Source organism: Carassius carassius, chromosome 32, assembly GCF_963082965.1.
Source record: "Carassius carassius chromosome 32, fCarCar2.1, whole genome shotgun sequence".
Taxonomy (NCBI): Eukaryota; Metazoa; Chordata; class Actinopteri; order Cypriniformes; family Cyprinidae; genus Carassius; species Carassius carassius.
The window spans coordinates 26,504,307-26,523,150 of NC_081786.1; the positions used below are offsets into that span (position 1 = coordinate 26,504,307).

Here is an 18,844-nt window from a genome sequence, read left to right on the forward strand (position 1 = left end):
AATGAAGATGAAGGAATATAAACGTATTTATTATTATCCACACGAAGACAAGCTATCCAAGACAGTAATACACACAAGGTAATTCCACACCATGGAAGACAGCAGACAAAGAACTGAACTCAGGAGGGAAATACATAAGGCAAATAAAGAAGGAACAGGAACATAACCAAATAAGGAAAAAGGGAACTGGAAGAAATTAACAGAAAAGGACTAAACTAAAAGTTCATAACTGTGACACATATAGCCAAAACGAGACAGAAAACTGAAATAATAGGTTGAAATCAAATCAAACCCAGAAGGATTAAGCTCTGATAAAACATTACTGTTCATTTTTGTAAAGAAAAATTTAATAGAATTTTAATGTTTTGTTTTGAATTTTAATTTTTAATGTTTTTAATGTTTTGAGGTTTGACTGTAGTAATAATAATTCAAAAACTGATGTTTCAAATAATTTCAAACGTAAAAATCCCACAACTCAATAAAAATAGGTATATATGTCTAAAAACAATTAGAGAATTTATAGGCCTTTTATACGGAGCTATATATATAGTAAACTATTCATTGAATAGTAATAGTAATATATATAAAAGTATATATTTGTAAATATAATATATTTTGCCCCCATTTTTTCATGAACTCAAAGATCTAAGTCTTTGTCTATGTACACAAAAGGCCTATTTCTCTCAAAAGAATTTCACAAATCTGTCTAAATCGGTGTTAGTGAGCACTTCTCCTTTGCAGAGATAATCCATCCAACTCACAGGTTTGGCATATCAAGATGCTGATTAGACAGCATGATTATAGCACAGGTGTGCCTTGGGCTGGCCATAATAAAAGGCCACTCTAAAATGGGCAGAAATTCATCATAATTATTGCATAAATATTAATTAGTGTCATTAAATTATCTCAAAATACAAAATAAAAAATATATATTTTACTGGGGTGAAAAAAAGTTACATTTCATGTGTCCGGTCACTTTTGACCATGAAGATCACAAGAACAAGGAGCATGGATGGAGCATCTGAGGGTTTCAAATATGCACCTCATCTGCGCTTAGATTAGTTTTCTCCTATTTTCCACATTCCCATCTTAAGCACCTCACACAGATTTCCTCACACACAGAACCATTCGTTTTTGAAATTACACGACATGTTGCATACTCTCTTTCACGTCCTCTGCATTTGTTGGGTTACTTATTACTGATATCAACCCAAACTGGGTCAAATCAAGTCAGTTTTCTAACCCAACAGTCTCAACCGTGCATTTGAATTGAAACAATAACCAGCATGTTTTATATGTGTAGGCTAAAAAAAGGTAGCCTACATTTTTTTTTCTAAAGCGTTACCCAAAAGCTGTATTGCAGGACACTTTTGGTGCTACTGAGGTTTTATGGTATGGTTAGATTGAGTTGATTAGGGCCAATAGTGTAATTTTATTCAATTACAGAAATTAATTACAAATGCAAATTACATTCAGGTATTTTATTATTAAATATAGCCCCTAAGTACAATGCAAAAATGCATGTTCACAATAAGTTCATTGGATAAAATGATTCATTCAAATGTTAGTACATAGTAGTGGCACTCAATATAAAGTGCGTCAAAACTGTTATATATAGTATTCAAAGCATTTGTGCTATTCACTGATTGCATCGTGTTAACTGTAATGAACAGTCATATAACAACAGTCATATAACATATAACGTCATGTAGAAACTGTATATCTGTATATTCTGTACTTACTGTTTATTGCACTTCTGATTAGATGCTAACTGCATTTCGTTGCCTTGTACCTTACATGTGCAATGACAATAAAGTTGAATCTAATATGTTTCACATCATAAAATGTTGCTTCACTGGTGAGAATCTATTAGACAAACTGTTGACCAGAGCTACTTTTGGATTCCCTTATAAAAATGCAGACATCAGTTTTATGTCTGACAGAACTAGTGTTGTTACTGTATAGCAAAACATATTCATTAAAAATAAAGCTGAAATAAAATGTATGAAATGAAAACCTTAGGCTTAAAACAACTACTATGGTACTATACAACGTAAACTGATAAATGTAACATACTGCAGTGATTGTTTAAAAAAAAAAATGAATAGCATAACTACACCCATTGCATGGAAAACCCATATTACTATATGAGGGTGCAATAAATCTGGGGACTTTTGACACTGGAATTCATGGCAGTATCATGAACATGTCAAGTCAAGTCAAGTCACCTTTATTTATATAGCGCTTTAAACAAAATACATTGCATCAAAGCAACTGAACAACATTCATTAGGAAAACAGTGTGTCAATAATGCAAAATGATAGTTAAAGGCAGTTCATCAGTGATGTCATCTCTGTTCAGTTAAATAGTGTCTGTGCATTTATTTGAAATCAAGTCAACGATATCGCTGTAGATGAAGTGACCCCAACTAAGCAAGCCAGAGGCGACAGCGGCAAGGAACCGAAACTCCATCGGTGACAGAATGGAGAAAAAAACCTTGGGAGAAACCAGGCTCAGTTGGGGTGCCAGTTCTCCTCTGACCAGACAAAACCAGCAGTTCAATTCCAGGCTGCAGCAAAGTCAGATTGTGCAGAAGAATCATCTGTTTCCTGTGGTCTTGTCCTGGTGCTCCTCTGAGACAAGGTCTTTACAGGGGATCTGTATCTGGGGCTCTAGTTGTCCTGGTCTCCGCTGTCTTTCAGGGCAATAGAGGTCCTTTCTAGGTGCTGATCCACCATCTGGTCTGGATACGTACTGGATCCGGGTGACTGCAGTGACCCTCTGATCTGGATACAGACTGGATCTGGTGGCTACGAGAAACAGACAAATATTAGCGTAGATGCCATTCTTCTAATGATGTAGCAAGTACATAGGGTGTTATGGGAAGTGTTCCCGGTTCCGGTTTACCTAATTAATGCAGCTTAAAAATCCTTTAATGGATTTGGATATTAAAAGCATATTAGTATGTTATGTGTAAGCCAGGTTAAAGAGATGGGTCTTTAATCTAGATTTAAACTGCAAGAGTGTGTCTGCCTCCCGAACAATGTTAGGTAGGTTATTCCAGAGTTTAGGCGCCAAATAGGAAAAGGATCTGCCGCCCGCAGTTGATTTTGATATTCTAGGTATTATCAAATTGAGTTTTGAGAACGTAGCGGACGTAGAGGATTATAATGTAAAAGGAGCTCATTCAAATATTGAGGTGCTAAACCATTCAGGGCTTTATAAGAAATAAGCAATATTTTAAAATCTATACGATGTTTGATAGGGAGCCAGTGCAGTGTTGACAGGACCGGGCTAATATGGTCATACTTCCTGGTTCTAGGAAGAACTCTTGCTGCTGCATTTTGGACTAGCTGTAGTTTGTTTACTAAGCGTGCAGAACAACCACCCAATAAAGCATTACAATAATCTGACCTTGAGGTCATAAATGCATGGATTAACATTTCTGCATTTGACATTGAGAGCATAGGCCGTAATTTAGATATGTTTTTGAGATGGAAAAATGCAGTTTTACAAATGCTAGAAACGTGGCTTTCTAAGGGAAGATTGCGATCAAATAGCACACCTAGGTTCCTAACTGATGACGAAGAATTGACAGAGCAACCATCAAGTCTTAGACAGTGTTCTAGGTTATTACAAGCAGAGTTTTTAGGTCCTATAATTAACACCTCTGTTTTTTCAGAATTTAGCAGTAAGAAATTACTCGCCATCCAGTTTTTTATATCGACAATGCATTCCATTAGTTTTTCAAATTGGTGTGTTTCACCGGGCCGCGAAGAAATATAGAGCTGAGTATCATCAGCATAACAGTGAAAGCTAACACCATGTTTCCTGATGATATCTTCCAAGGGTAACATATAAAGCATGAAGAGTAGCGGCCCTAGTACTGAGCCTTGAGGTACTCCATACTGCACTTGTGATCGATATGATACATCTTCATTCACTGCTACGAACTGATGGCGGTCATATAAGTACGATTTAAACCATGCTAATGCACTTCCACTGATGCCAACAAAGTGTTCAAGTCTATGCAAAAGAATGTTGTGGTCAATTGTGTCAAACGCAGCACTAAGATCCAATAAAACTAATAGAGAGATACACCCACGATCAGATGATAAGAGCAGATCATTTGTAACTCTAAGGAGAGCAGTCTGAGTACTATGATACGGTCTAAATCCTGACTGGAAATCCTCACATATACCATTTTTCTCTAAGAAGGAATATAATTGTGAGGATACCACCTTTTCTAGTATCTTGGACAGAAAAGGGAGATTCGAGATTGGTCTATAATTAACTAGTTCTTTGTGGTCAAGGTGTGGTTTTTTGATGAAAGGCTTAATAACAGCCAGTTTGAAGGTTTTGGGGACATATCCTAATGACAATGAGGAATTAATAATAGTCAGAAGAGGATCTATGACTTCTGGAAGCACCTCTTTTAGGAGCTTAGATGGTATAGGGTCTAACATACATGTTGTTGGTATAGATGATTTAACAAGTTTATTCAATTCTTCCTCTCCTATAGTAGAGAATGAGTGGAACTGTTCCTCAGGGGGTCTATAGTGCACTGTCTGATGTGATACTGTAGCTGACGGCTGAATGGTTGCAATTTTATCTCTAATAGTATCAATTTTAGAAGTAAAGTAGTTCATAAAGTCATTACTGCTGTGGTGTTGGGAAAAGTCAACACTTGTTGAGGCTTTATTTTTCATTAATTTAGCCACTATATTGAATAAATACCTGGGGTTATGTTTGTTTTCTTCTAAAAGAGAAGAAAAGTAATCGGATCTAGCTGTTTTTAATACTTTTCTGTAGGATAGGTTACTTTCCCGCCAAGCAATACGAAATACCTCTAGTTTGGTTTTCCTCCAGCTGTGCTCCATTTTTCGGGCTGCTCTCTTTAGGGTGCGAGTATGCTCATTATACCATGGTGTCAAACTCTTTTCCTTAACCTTCCTTAAGTGTAAAAGAGCAACTTTATTTAAAGTGCTAAAAAAGAGAGAGTCCATAGTTTCTGTTACATCATCAAGTTGTTCTGAGGTTTTGGATATGCTAAGGAATTTGGATACATCAGGAAGATAACTTAAAAAGCAGTCTTTTGTGGTAGAAGTGATGGTTCAAGAAGTAGAATTTACAATTTTGGCTATATGAAGTTTGCACAGAACTAAATAATGATCTGAGATATCATCACTTGGCTGAATAATTTCAACACTATCAACATCAATTCCATGTGACAGTATTAAATCTAGAGTATGATTTCGACAATGAGTAGGTCCTGAAACATGTTGTCTAACACCAATAGAGTTCAGAATGTCTATAAATGCTGATCCCAATGCTTCTTTTTCATTATCATCATGGATATTAAAATCAACAACTATTAAAACTTTATCTGCAGCCAGAACTAACTCGGATGTAAAATCACCAAACTCTTTAATAAAGTCTGTATGGTGCCCTGGTGGCCTGTATACAGTAGCCAATACAAACATCACAGGGGATTTATCATTAACATTTGTTTCTCTGGATAATGTTATATGAAGCACCATTACTTCAAATGAGTTATACTTGAAGCCTGCCCTCTGAGAAATCCTGAAAACGTTGTTATAAATTGAAGCAACACCTCCACCTTTGCCTTTTAGACGCGGCTCATGTTTATAACAGTAATCTTGGGGGGTGGACTCATTTAAAATAATGTCATGTAATCATCAGGTTTTAGCCAGGTTTCTGTCAAACAGAGCACATCTATATTATGATCAGTGATCATATTATTTACAAAAAGTGTTTTCGTAGAAAGGGATCTGATATTCAATAAGCCAAGCTTTATCAATTGTTTATCCATATTGCTTCTGTTTTTTATTTGTTGAACCTCAATTAAATTGTTAATCTTAACTTGGTTTGGATGTTTTTTGTTTTTTCTAGTTCGGGGAACAGACACAGTCTCTATAGTGTGATATCTAGGTGAAAGAGTCTCTATGTGCTGAGAATTAGCTGACCTCTGTGACGGGAGGCAGCTAGCAGACGGTCGGTTTAGCCAGTCTGTCTGCTTCCTGACCTGGGCCCCAGTTAGTCAAGCATAAACTCTAAGACTATTTGCCATATTTCTAGAGAGAAGAGTGGCGCCACCCCAGGAGGGATGAAGACCATCTCTTTTAAACAGGTCAGGTCTGCCCCAAAAGCTCGTCCAATTGTCTATGAAACCTATGTTATTCTGTGGGCAGCACTTAGACATCCAGCCATTGAGTGATGACAATCTGCTATGCATCTCATCACCACGGTAAGCAGGGAGGGGACCAGAGCATATTACTGTGTCTGACATCGTGCTTGCAAGTTCACACACCTCTTTAATGTTATTTTTAGTGATCTCCGACTGGCGAAGTCGAACATCATTAGCGCCGGCATGAATAACAATCTTACTTTATTTACGTTTAGCATTAGCCAGCACTTTTAAATTTGCCAAGATGTCAGGCGCTCTGGCTCCCGGTAAACATTTGACTATGGTGGCTGGTGTCTCTATAATCAAGTTCCGTACAATAGAATCACCAATAACTAGAGCACTTTCATCAGGTTTCTCAGTGGGTGCATCACTGAGTGGGGAGAACCGGTTTAATGTTTTGATCGGAACAGAAGAGCGGTGTTTTGACCCACGACTACGCTGCCTCACCGTCACCCAGTTGCCCTGCTGCAGGGGCTCTGTTGCCGGAACTGAACAATGTACAGGAATCCCTGAGCTAGACGCATCCAAAGCCGTATCTAGAGCCCTAACATTCTTACTGTCCTCAATTAAAGTTTGGATGCGTGTCTCTAATTCTGAAATCTTCTCTGTCAGCCTAACTATTTCCCTGCATTTATCACATGGGAATCCCTCATCTGATAGATAAACTGTACATGTGGCAAGAGGTGCAAATAACAATAGCAGGAGAAGCCATTACTCACCGTGCTTGATGAAATATTCTTTCTGCGGTTGTTTGATGAACTTGTGAAAAACACTTTAAAAAACAGAGAGTGATAGTAAGATAGAGATTCTAGAGAAAAAATAAAATAAAAACAGCTACACCGAGTTACATGTGGTGTGTAAGTTCATGTGTCTGGGAGCACCCAGATCCATGAAAGCAGTCTAAGATTCAGACAAACATAGACATTAGAAGCTTCCTGCATATATAGTCTTTCACATGGTGAACCTAAAACACAAAAACCATAAATCAACTTGAATCAGTAAAAAGTACATATGCACAGGCTAAGTTTTATATAACTAAATGAACACTCAGAAGCCCAAGTTGGTTGTAACCATTGCTTCGTAAACAGTTTATTCGCTGTTTCACACCATGAACAGCTATTTAAATGGATACATGTTTAAAGTTACAATAAAAGCTTTAAGATCCCACTGGTCAGTGAGGAACACATGACAATAGCAGCAGCTTACAGATTCACACAAGCATCATAAAACATGTTTATTGATTCATAAAACAGTTTACATTTGAAGTCAAAAAAGACTACAAAGTATAAGGCTACTATAAATTATATTATTCATATAACAAGCAAAAAAATAAGATATATTGAGTACCAATCTTTATTCTGTAGATATTTATGTCCCGGGGCATGAATAGAGCTTCGAAAAACAGCGCATATAAAGAAAACACTGTTTCCGACACAGTGGACCCTGTATACCGAGTCTGATCCTTGATGAAGCTCCAGCTGCAATGAACTCACAGAATCTCGACAGATGAATGCTAAATGTGACAAAAACTGATTGTGTGGTAAAAACTGTTTAAATGTTGAAACTGGCTAAATTGAAATGTCAAACGCACCATTGTTTCCTGTGCTTGAGAAATGACACAGGCAAATGATGGCACATTTAGGGAACATTAGGAGCCTTCAGCGATAGGGTTCTGACTTTTCTTGTTGAGGTACTCAAGAACAAAGACCTGCAGGATCTTGTTCAGGTTGCTGATGGAGGTTCGATCCAGGTTCTCCTCGTTGTCGTCAAAGGTGTGCCACACCGCAGGAAAAGGAGTCGAAATGAGATGGAGAATCCGGACCCCTAAGTATGCAGAGAAACACATACATAAGGCCTAAATGCTTTTTATATGAACACTCATAAATCTCAGAGAGGGGTCTTTTACCTCGGTTGAGAAATGGTATGTGGTCATCCAGAACGAGCCCCACATGCAGGCCAGGCCAGAAGTACTGAACCTTGTTAGGGTGATTCTCTAGGTGACCGAGCATATGCATCCGACGCTCTAGATAACACGAAAGAGAGATTTCCTTTCAGCATCAATTCATTTCGAATTCTTCATTTGTTGCTTTTAAAAAGGTCAAATTTTTGTTTATGTTGTGCTAGTCAATATGGTGGCTGTCTTGGACTTATACTGATACCTAATAGTGTAGATGCAAAAGCAAGTGTTTTCATTAGACAACAGAATATATGAGCGGCTTCGTTCAACACCATTCAAATAGGGGTTACAGAGATAAATCCTGGTTACTGGGGGAAAAGTAATCATATGACAATGGAGATTCCTAAAAAAATAGTACATTCTCAATTCAAGACATTTGTAGAGTCATGCATAGACGACTGAACAGGACATGTGAGATAGGCCTTAAAGGCACCATATGTAAGATTTTAATAAAATATTCAAAAACCACTAGAACAGTCTTATATATTTTTGTATGGCTTACTTTTATTTAATACCAAATGTTTCGAAGAATGTTTAAATACAGAGAAATATTTTAATACAGAGAAGCGATTTAAACTAGTGACACGACTCGATTTCTGGTTTTGTTTTGTAAAAAAACATGGAAACATCAAATACGCTTTAATATGTTGTGAGTTTTAATAGACCGGTGACGACCGCATTATAAAAGAACTTTCGAACGTATCTAGTATGATAAAACAGTGCTGCTTTCCCCCCCTGCATACGCATGACCAGAAGTAGCAGAAGAGTTAGACTGTGGCATAATGAAAGCTCCGCTGCTTTCGAGCCGCGTGTCACGCTCGTTCAGCGTTCTCGTTTAGCAGAAAAATACTAACCAATATTTTGTAGTCTTGAAAGCCATCGGGTCGTACTGGAGAACTGATTACCGAAGCGAGGATTTGGACCTCCAATCAAGTCCAGTAGAACAAACAAATCCTGGTGAGAAATTGAATGAATGAAGGACTTCAACCAGTTTAAGACCAGTTTTGTTGTTTGTCAATATTTGCTTGCATTCATGTTCTTTAGCCTTACATTTACAATACACTCTCAGGAAAAAAAAGTACAAAAGCGGTCACTGTGGCAAGTACCCTTTCAAAAGTTACTGTACTAATATGCACACTTCAGGAACTAGTATATCTTTAAAATACCAATATGCGTAGTTTATGTGTAAACAAGGTTTTCAAATGGTACACTTTTGTACCTTTTCCTGAGAGCGTACATGATTGTCAATTTGCATATACAAAATAATTGAGCACTATATTCTATATTCAAATTCTATACTCATGGTGAATGGTGCATTTGCATCTAAAATATATCTGCTGATACAGCAGCAGAAAGATAGCTGTGTAAGAGAAATCTTTCTTCAGTGAAAATAAAAATCTTATCTACTTAAGTACAGATGTCATCCTGTCAGTGTATAACAAATTAAATTATTTTAATTAAATTAAATTAGTGTGTTCCATACACAAAGTTCCAGAAATCGTACAACAGGACATGCAATAATTCTTTTTTTTCAAGGAAGAAAGCGAGCATATAGATTTTGAAACGACTTCAAAAACAAATTCTAAAAAGTAGGATACAGTGAGTGATTTTTATATTAGTCTGGTGCTATGTCAACTATATTTATGTATTAATCTTTGTGAGAGAACTGTACAATGCCGTCGAGCTGGCTGGTGTTGGTGGCTTCCGGTGGATGTGCTGTTGTTGCCATTTTGTGAGCTAAATGACGGGAGCCGTACAGAGAGTCTTCAGAGGTCCACTGGTAAAGAGCCTCCTCTCCATCAAAGAAGAGCAGCTGAAGTGACAAGTCTGACCCAGAATCCTGCGAGAAGGAGCAAACACACACATGCTGCCATCTACCTGTGACACTACAGAATACAGCATAACCATGACTAGCACAAATTAAAGTTCTGCAACCAACTGGAAAAGAGAGATTGGTAATGGCAAAAGATAATTACTATTTAGTACAATAAAGCTTTCAAATGAGTTCTCCCTTTCCTGATCATCATCTCCAATAACTCTTAACTACTGGCATTTTAACGGTAGCTCACCTGATTACGCCGAAGCTCATTTATTTGCAACTTCTGTTTTTACAATTTAGTAAACTGACCATTTTACATGAACACAGAACATGGCAGAAGAAAAAAAAGAAAGAAAAAAAGAAAAGAAAAGAAAAAAAGTGGCTAGGGATTAAAAAAAATCACCTTAATCTAGCTTTTAATATAGATTTGGGCCCTGTCCACTCAAACGCAGCAGCAGATCACTGAAAACAAACTTTTAAAAAACTCAGGTTGCAGTATTATCATGTAGTCAGCGAAAACGGAGTTTTTGGCTTGTGATGTCGGATGGAGTCTGTGCGGTTATCTCCACTGGAAACTTTTTCAGGCTTCTGATTGGCCAACATGGCTTTATGGTTTAGATTATATCACCACCTGTTGGCTTGGCATGCTCTTGACAGTGCTTCATAGCACGCTTTTGCATTTTCATGTTGACAGAGTTTTTTTTTTAATGGAAGAAGGGAAAACTCAGATTATAAAAATACCTGTGTACATGTGGACATGGTTTTGATCTCACTAACAACCGAGGCTCATTACAAAAATGTGATTCAAATACATGACACTTTAAAACAAAATGTTAATGCTGTGTAGAAAAAATTATGCACCACCTACGATGAACACAACTCTAAAGCTAAACCTGATAATGTTAACAATGTAATGTAAATGTAAGATAAAAATGCATTTGATGAAGCAACCAAATATATATATATATATATATATATATATATATATATATATATATATATATATATATATATATATATATATATAATTCCTGTGTACATTGCCATACCTTCAGGGTCTTTAGTTCATCATCTTGGGCTCTTGCCAGTTCCAAAATCATAGAGCAGGGAACAGCAGAATCCGTTGCTCCAAGGAACTCACGCCCGTCCCACTGTGAAGGGTAGTATTTGGAGTCAAAGTGGCAGGCCAGAACCAACTGACGTTTGGCCTCAGGGTTGAGAGTTGCAATTATGTTGGTAAAGGGAAGTTGGCCATAAAGCGTATGAGCATAGAAGGCATCCTCTGTCACTTCCCATCCCGCTTTCATCGAGCCGAGAGTTGATTTAATATGCTAAAGAGAGAGAAACTCTGTCACTCTGTCACATTTAACACTTAGTTTCATACACATACACAAGCACTGACCTGCTGAACATGTTGGCTTCCAGTTGAACCAGGATAGCGGACAACAAGCATGGGCTTCAGGTCTTTCTGCCACATCCGGTCCAGATCTGTGCGAGATACAACACTGCTCAGTTCACTGGAGCTCAGTGTGGTCGCTTCATGTTTCAGCTGAAGTGAAAAAGAATAAAAACCTTTATTCATTCATTTATTCCACAGTGGTGTATTCATACTTTTGTGTCACAAGTCTTGAGTTCTAGTTAACATGCTCCTGGGGCCTTGACAAGACCATGTCCATTTCCAAGAATACAGTCCATATTTTCATAGTTGTGGTCTTGTCATGGACTTGGGAGCATGTGGACTCAACCTTCTTCTAGTCTCTGTCTTGACTTGGATGGAACTGAGCTGGTCTCCACTACAACACTGCTTTGTGTATGTTTGTTCCCATTTACTGTTTTTTATAATCCCTCTCTTTTAGTTCTCAGTAAGTGTTAGTCTCTTTGATTGCCATTAGTAATCAACTTTAAAAAAAAAACCCTTACACATAAACTGATTAAACTGAGCTCAATCCAAATTAAACTGAAATCATTTACAAGATAACAGCATTTTGGGGGCCTGAAAACACAAACTTTTGAAAATGGACTCGAAAGTGCAAGTCTTTGAACAGGATACACTTATTTTCGAACCCGTCTCCATTTAAACTACAAAAATGCAATCATTATCGTGTAAACAGACCTTAGTATGAAATTTTGAATCTTCTCGTCTGGATTCAAAACACCTTACTCACATACTCTATATGCATGTTTACCAGAGTCTTTTTATAATTGGATCTCTGTTTCTTCAGAAGTTTGACCATTGTGCGCTCCTACACCCATATATTAAGCAAAATAATTTCTGACAGTTAACATAATTTTAGTACTGTTCAATCATCAAACTGATTAAATTAATGTTAGAATAAAATCAAATTGACATCAATGAAAAATCTTAAGATTTGACAACATGTTATTGTTGGACTAATTTAAATACTTTCTGCATCATGACATAATTAGAATACATCATAATAATTAATTATGCATGGTGTACGCAGTTAAAATCATTTTGCCCATATCAGTTACATGCTTGCTTTTAATTCACCAAAAAGTGTATAAATGTCATTTGAAAAAGTCCACGACTAGGACTTTAATCTAGCATTCAATTAAATAATTAAGTTTAAGTACAGTATGTCTGTATGTCACAGCTGTATGTCATTTTCCACTGTATGCACAAAATTGAAATGAAAGGTATGGGTATGCCATATAACCAGATAACGAGCCAGATAACGAACAATAGACTGACTCGTTCACGAGTCAAGAACCGGTTGCATCGGTTTTCGGATCACCAGTACCGGACAGTTCGATTGACCGGTTGAAGAAACAGGTTGAAGAAAACGGTTCACCGGTTCTTTTGCGCTCCACGTAATGGCGTCATTTGCGATGATTGCCCTTGATTCAAGCCTTCGGTTTACCCGCGCTCATAACACTAGCACAGAATCAGTTCAGAATCAATCACCAGAATAATCAGTTTGGTTCAGACGCTCTGTGTCAGTCAGCTTCACGCTGAATCACACATGCGCAGTATCATCAGCTCCTGGCTTCTCGAATCGGACGCGTCTGACAGAAACGGTTCTTGACTCGAGAACGAGTCAGTCTGTTGTTCGTTATCTGGCTCGGCTCGGTGTTCATCTTCAGTTCTCTCTTCACAGCAGTTCAGTCAGTGTACTGTTTGAGTAAATGAATTACTCCAGGATATTGGTTTGTTTGAACTCAGAGGGAGTGTCAGCCACATTAAAAAAGTTAACAGCTTAAGTCATTTGTGGATTAATGCGTATTGGAGACGCGAACCATTTCAAACGGTTCAGTTCGATTTGGTGAACTGGTTCAAGAAGATCCGGTTACATCGAATGATTCGTTCGCGTACCGGATATCACAAACTGCTTTGTTTTGAACTGTCTCACAACAGACATGGAAGATTAGACGATGATGAATAAAGTCGTAGTTTTTGCTATTTTTGGACCAAAATGTATTTTCGATGCTTCAAAATATTCTAACTGACCCTCTGATGTCACATGGACTACTTTGAAGATGTTTTTCTTACCTTTCTGGACATGGACAGTAACCTGTACACACAGTTTCAATGGAAGGACTGAGAGCTCTCGGACTAAATCTAAAATGTCTTAAACTGTGTTCCAAGGAGGTCTTACAGGTTTGGAACAACATAAGGGTGAGTTATTAATGACATAATTGTAATATTTGGCTGAATTAACCCTTTAAGCAGCAAATTTAGCAAAACACAAAATTTGTGTCACTACGAATACTTTTGGCTATGACTGTGTTTATTATCACAATTTTTTTTAATACTTATTTATGTTAATACTTATCAGTATTTATGTTATGTTATATTATAGTAAAGTTTTGCATTTTCAGGATTTTTTTAGTAGGGGACAGGAAATCCAAAAATCTTGCCTAGGGCACCAACAGAGCCTGGGCCGGCCCTGCATGTTAACATGCCTACTGTCGTTACAGATTTCAGCAAAGCTCTGATTTGCCTGCAGGTAATCACAGTTATGATTGTGTGCATGATGGATAGTCTGATATTGCTTTAATATTGCTTTAAGAAACCAGTTGTTTTGTGCATTTCGCTTTGCCAAAATAGGCCCAGAGCAGAATAAACCATTGCACCTCTGAGCAACACAAAGTAGTGGTGTGTCATTCTTGAATGAGTTAGTGTTGCAAAAAAAAAAAAAAACTAACAAACAAAAACCCCCAGAGTGAATCATTCAATGACTCATACATATATTTATTTGCCACCACCAAATGGCTTAACAATATAAAATCCCCTCTAGTAATTCACAGACTGCAGCCTTATGTCTCACACAGGACGAGGATTAAGGAAGTAAAGTAATTAATAGACTGTAGATATATAATTAGTGCACTCATCACTCTTGTAACATTGCTCTGACAATCAAATGTGACATACAAATTTGGGCAGCCAGTCTGCGCCAAAAGCCTCATGAAATGTGTCGATGTGCAACTGTGCTCACAGCGACCTGAGTTCGATTCATCTCAAGGTCCTTTCCTGTCATCTCTCTACTGTCCTATCTCATTTAAAAGGCCCATACATTTTTTGGGGGGAAGCAGTTCACTTATATGGACTGAATGATTATTTTATTTTAGAGATTGAGTATTTTTCTAATGAATCTTTGTCTGTGTTCATCTTAAGAAAGAAGGTCATATACATCTGGAACGGATATATGTTTCTGACTACCCCTTTAAGATGGCTAACCCCCAATTTCCACCAGATGCGTAACGGCTGCGTTACGGCTCCGTCACGGCGGCGGAGTCAATAGGTTTCCATTAAAGTCAATGAGTGTATTTCCACTGAATGCGTTACAGCTGCGTTCCGACTCCGGCGATCCGCAGCCCTCCGGAGCAGATACGCAGAGCTTCTATTTTTGCCGGATGCCGGAGCGCTCCGCAGCACTACAGGGCAGAGTACTCAGGACAGGAAGTCGAGTGACAAAACAGAACAGCCAGAAACAAAGTAAAAGATCCGTTTAACTTTCAAAAAAAAATACACCGCGCTCATATTTCCCTACACTACACCTTGAAAACGTCATAATGGGCGGAGACAGGCTTGTTGAAGTTTTAACCCCGTTGACACGATGGATAAAGAAATGAAAAGAGAAAAGAAAAGAGTTCTATCCTATACTCCTTCTGATGGAAAACTGTTCCTGGTTTGGTAGTTCTGTTTATAGAAACTATATATCGCGCGATCACACCAGAATTCGCGAGATTACATGGGGCATCGTGACGTCAGCTGTCATTCATGACCGCAGCCGTTCCGCAACAAATACGGACCTGGTGGGTATTGACGGACGACGGAACACGGAGCTGTCACGCAGCGGAGCCGTAACGCAGCCGTTACGTATCTGGTGGAAATTGGGGGTAAGACATCCTTAAACGCACAGTATGGAATTTTTGGCCACCAGGGGTCATCAATCAAAATAATAACATAAGACGTACTTTGATGACGTCGGGAAAGAGCGTAGGCTCATGGGAGTTGTTGTTCGTTGGAACACGCGCTCTGTCGCTCCCCACATTACTCACTCATTTTAACTGAGTCCGGCGACACACTGGATGTGTGGCGCAAGCGTCTCAGCTGCGTGCCGTGTCAGTTTTTAATTCGGCTCCCATGTTAATAGGTTAGAGCTTGCAGACTGCCTGTGTGAGCCGCGCGGCTCAAGGCGCGTGGAAAACGCGTGCTTGCTAGAAATAGAACCGACGCCTATTTTTCACGCGCCACGCACGCGTGTTGGAACCGTTTCCAGGCAAAATATAATAGGAAAATATGTTTATATGTAATTTTGTACACAAATACATATTAATTCATTACATTTTGATGTTTGAAGTCTATAGGTTGACATAAATTCAGATATAAATGTAATTTAAAAAATAAATAAATAATTATCGATTTTCAAATATTGCACCTGTCAAACATAAGTCTATTTTGCTGTCAATACTGTTGACAGTGTCCTTTATCAGTAGGCTTTATATTTATGTTCAACATGAAGTATAGATATTGTTGTCATGAAGACAAGAGCCTGGTCTGTCAGCGGTCTCCCTTCACCTACAGCAGCAGCAGCCTAGTATTTTGACAATCACGTCTTTTCGAACGGAGAGATATATGAATTATCAGACCCCTATCAAATCAATATTCCATCTAGCCAGTAGTAATATATGTATAAAACACAATATATGTTAAAAAAAGCTACTTTATCCAGCTAGATATAGAACACATGTAGATTTACATTATACTCTACATGAGAGCTAGTCCGTTTGCGTTTTACACAAGACATCATCGTTTCACAAAATATACGGATAGATACAGTTAGCTGAATGGATGCATACCTGTTTATTAGAATGCAAACATCTCTCTGTAGTTTCAGCTTGTCACGAAGCTCTCTCTATCTTGGAAATGCAACTCCAATATTTACCCGTGTCTTGTTTGTTCTCTTGTCCCAAAACCTTCCCAGGTCATTTATTTCACCCGTACGTTTGCGCTTCACAGAACGTGCAGGCAAAGCATAATCATGATCCATAACTAAGTTATTGATTGAAGTATAAATAAGAATATAAACAATATAAATATAAAATATAATAGTCTCGATCAAGACTAGCTACTACTTTTTCTTCTTCGTCTCGTCTTTGCTTCTGTTCACCTTTGTATTTCGCGGTTCCGCAGGAAGTTAGATAAACTAGAGGGGTCAAAGTTTATATGACGCCATAGACGGGCGACAAAACGGAAATAAAGAAACGTGCCGTGTCTTCTAATTAAACTATAATTTTCTCTGGATTTGAAAGTTGGTGGAAACTTTCGGGATAATGTAAGTACACAACTAAAAAATATATATAACATAGATATAGTGATATCTGCTATTTTTAAAGCAGAAAAATTACATATTGCGCCTTTAATGAAATTGATTTGTGATGTTCTTTACTCATAATGAATCATAGCAAAAAGTCTGCTCTAATTCCATTTATAAAGCTGAAGAGAACACCTGACTTGCACTAGATGGAATTCTAATTCAGTGACTCCTATTACAGTCAGACAAACTTGAAGATGATTATACTCTTGCTTAATGGTAATGTTGCACCCAAACTAGTACAGTCTTGTTTGAATGAGAAATTATACACTGCATGTGTCTAGAGGATAATTATGTGTTCAAACTACACGGCAACAGAAGGTTCTGAAATGAGAGAGAAACACAGCTGAAGCACATTCAGAGAGGATGACTGAAAAGTCTGAATAGCTTTTGATTATATTATCTTTCATGGATAACAATTTTAAAATGGATAGAAGACAGCTAGTCAAACTAGTTCTGCTTTAAACGTGACATTGATCTTCTGAAGACAACTTGTTTTTTTTTTGTTTTTTTGTATGTTTGGTCTCAAAGTTCAATTCTTGTGCTGTGATTATTGATTCTGCTTGTGTTGATTAAGCCACTCAACGACTGTGGCTTGATATGAACAACACAGAAGAGAAGCTCTCTGGCAGACAAGATTAGAAATTTTTTTAATACATTGTAATAATATGATCTGAAACAATATTTACTTTTTTATTTAATTTTATTTTTTTATTTATATAGCCTACATGTCACGGCGAAGACAACAGTCAAAAGTAAACATGGTGTTGAAAAATACAGTTATAAAAGATCCTATTCCACAATGTGATGGCTGTATACATTAAATAATCTACACTTTGTTGTCTGTTCAAAATATAAATCGCCATTTTCAGTTTTCTGATAACACGCTTAAAATCTGTTTTAGTAAAACAGTAGCATCATACAAATACGGATAAGACATTTCCCCCAAATGCAGATCTTAAGAACAAGAACAAAGGGAATTAATTCTAAAGATAGAAAATCTATAAATATTAAGATCTCCTTCTGGTGGATCAATGACAGAGATCCTGCTCCCATAGCAACTGGACAGTAGGAGACAGACTGAGCATCATGAATCGAGCTTTCTTTCCTCAGTCAGTTTAATTAAGTGACCACTGTCACACGTCAATTGATATATATATATATATATATATATATATATATATATATATAAGAGGACATGCATTAAGCAATGAATGAATGGATGCATGAATAAATAACGAATTCAAATTATTATATTTGTATTAGGTTATGCATTAAGACATTTTAAGGCAGACACACTATCTTTCATGAGATTCACGACACGAATAATAAATAATAATAAACACTACATCTCTCAGAAGCTTGTAGTCTATGCCAGTTCTCTTAAAAAGCAAGGGTTTTAAAAGATGCATAAGCTGTGTAGAGGTTTGTACCTTTTCCTCCTGCCACGGGACAGTGTCGCAGCTCGTCGGTGTCGCCAGGATGCCCATCAGAGCCAGCAGACCCGTGGTCCAGCGTCGTCCGGCCATCTCCTCTGTTCTGTCCGCGCGACGGTCTCCAGACTCCAGTCCACTCCGATCAAGAACAATTCACAAGTCCTACTATGGCGAAGGCCTGACTCATGAATATTAATAACATTCCGTGACGCTCGGACAAATGATTTGCTGAAAGACAGGCGTTGCTAAGTTGAGGGCTTGGCTCATGAATAACAAGACTGGGCGCTCAAGGAACGTTATCGAGCAACGTCAGCAAGGCTTTATTAATATTCAAGAAGACTAACTACTTCGACTCGGCACAAAGAGCCAGCTGTTTTTAGCCTGCAATAGAGTTCTTTCTTCGCCTCACTTTCTTGTCATTACATAAATCATACTGAGTTGCTTTCTGTGCTTTCTAACGGGTACCATTAATATTTAAAGTAAAAATAATAATTAAAAAAGAAAAATACATAAACATTTATAAGACTATAACTGGTAGATTTCTAGCTTGAAGTGCCAGTAAAAGTAAAAATGAAATTCGAATCT

At 37.6% G+C, this 18,844-nt stretch overlaps 1 protein-coding gene across 1 annotated transcript; it reads right to left on the bottom strand.

Moving 5' to 3' along the window:
* Window positions 1-7,260: 7,260 nt before the first annotated feature.
* qpct (glutaminyl-peptide cyclotransferase) lies at window positions 7,261-18,415 on the bottom strand. The gene is made up of 7 exons (XM_059520855.1): window positions 18,257-18,415; window positions 11,387-11,533; window positions 11,034-11,315; window positions 9,838-10,005; window positions 9,020-9,119; window positions 8,115-8,231; window positions 7,261-8,032 (listed from the first exon to the last, which is right to left on the bottom strand). The coding sequence occupies exons 1-7, from the start codon at window positions 18,350-18,352 to the stop codon at window positions 7,857-7,859; spliced, it is 1,086 nt and encodes a 361-aa protein (XP_059376838.1). The 5' UTR covers window positions 18,353-18,415; the 3' UTR covers window positions 7,261-7,856.
* Between the last annotated feature and the right edge of the window lie 429 nt (window positions 18,416-18,844).

What these genes read in the sequence shown, in the direction of transcription:
- qpct (XM_059520855.1), bottom strand. Translation starts at nt 18,352, where the DNA reads ATGGCCGGACGACGCTGGACCACGGGTCTGCTGGCTCTGATGGGCATC. An exon ending in TCCCGTGGCAGGAGGAAAAG is followed by an intron (nt 11,534 to 18,256) that starts GTACAAACCTCT and finishes TTTTCACTTCAG; the next exon opens with CTGAAACATGAAGCGACCAC. An exon ending in ATGAACTAAAGACCCTGAAG is followed by an intron (nt 10,006 to 11,033) that starts GTATGGCAATGT and finishes TCCTTCTCGCAG; the next exon opens with GATTCTGGGTCAGACTTGTC.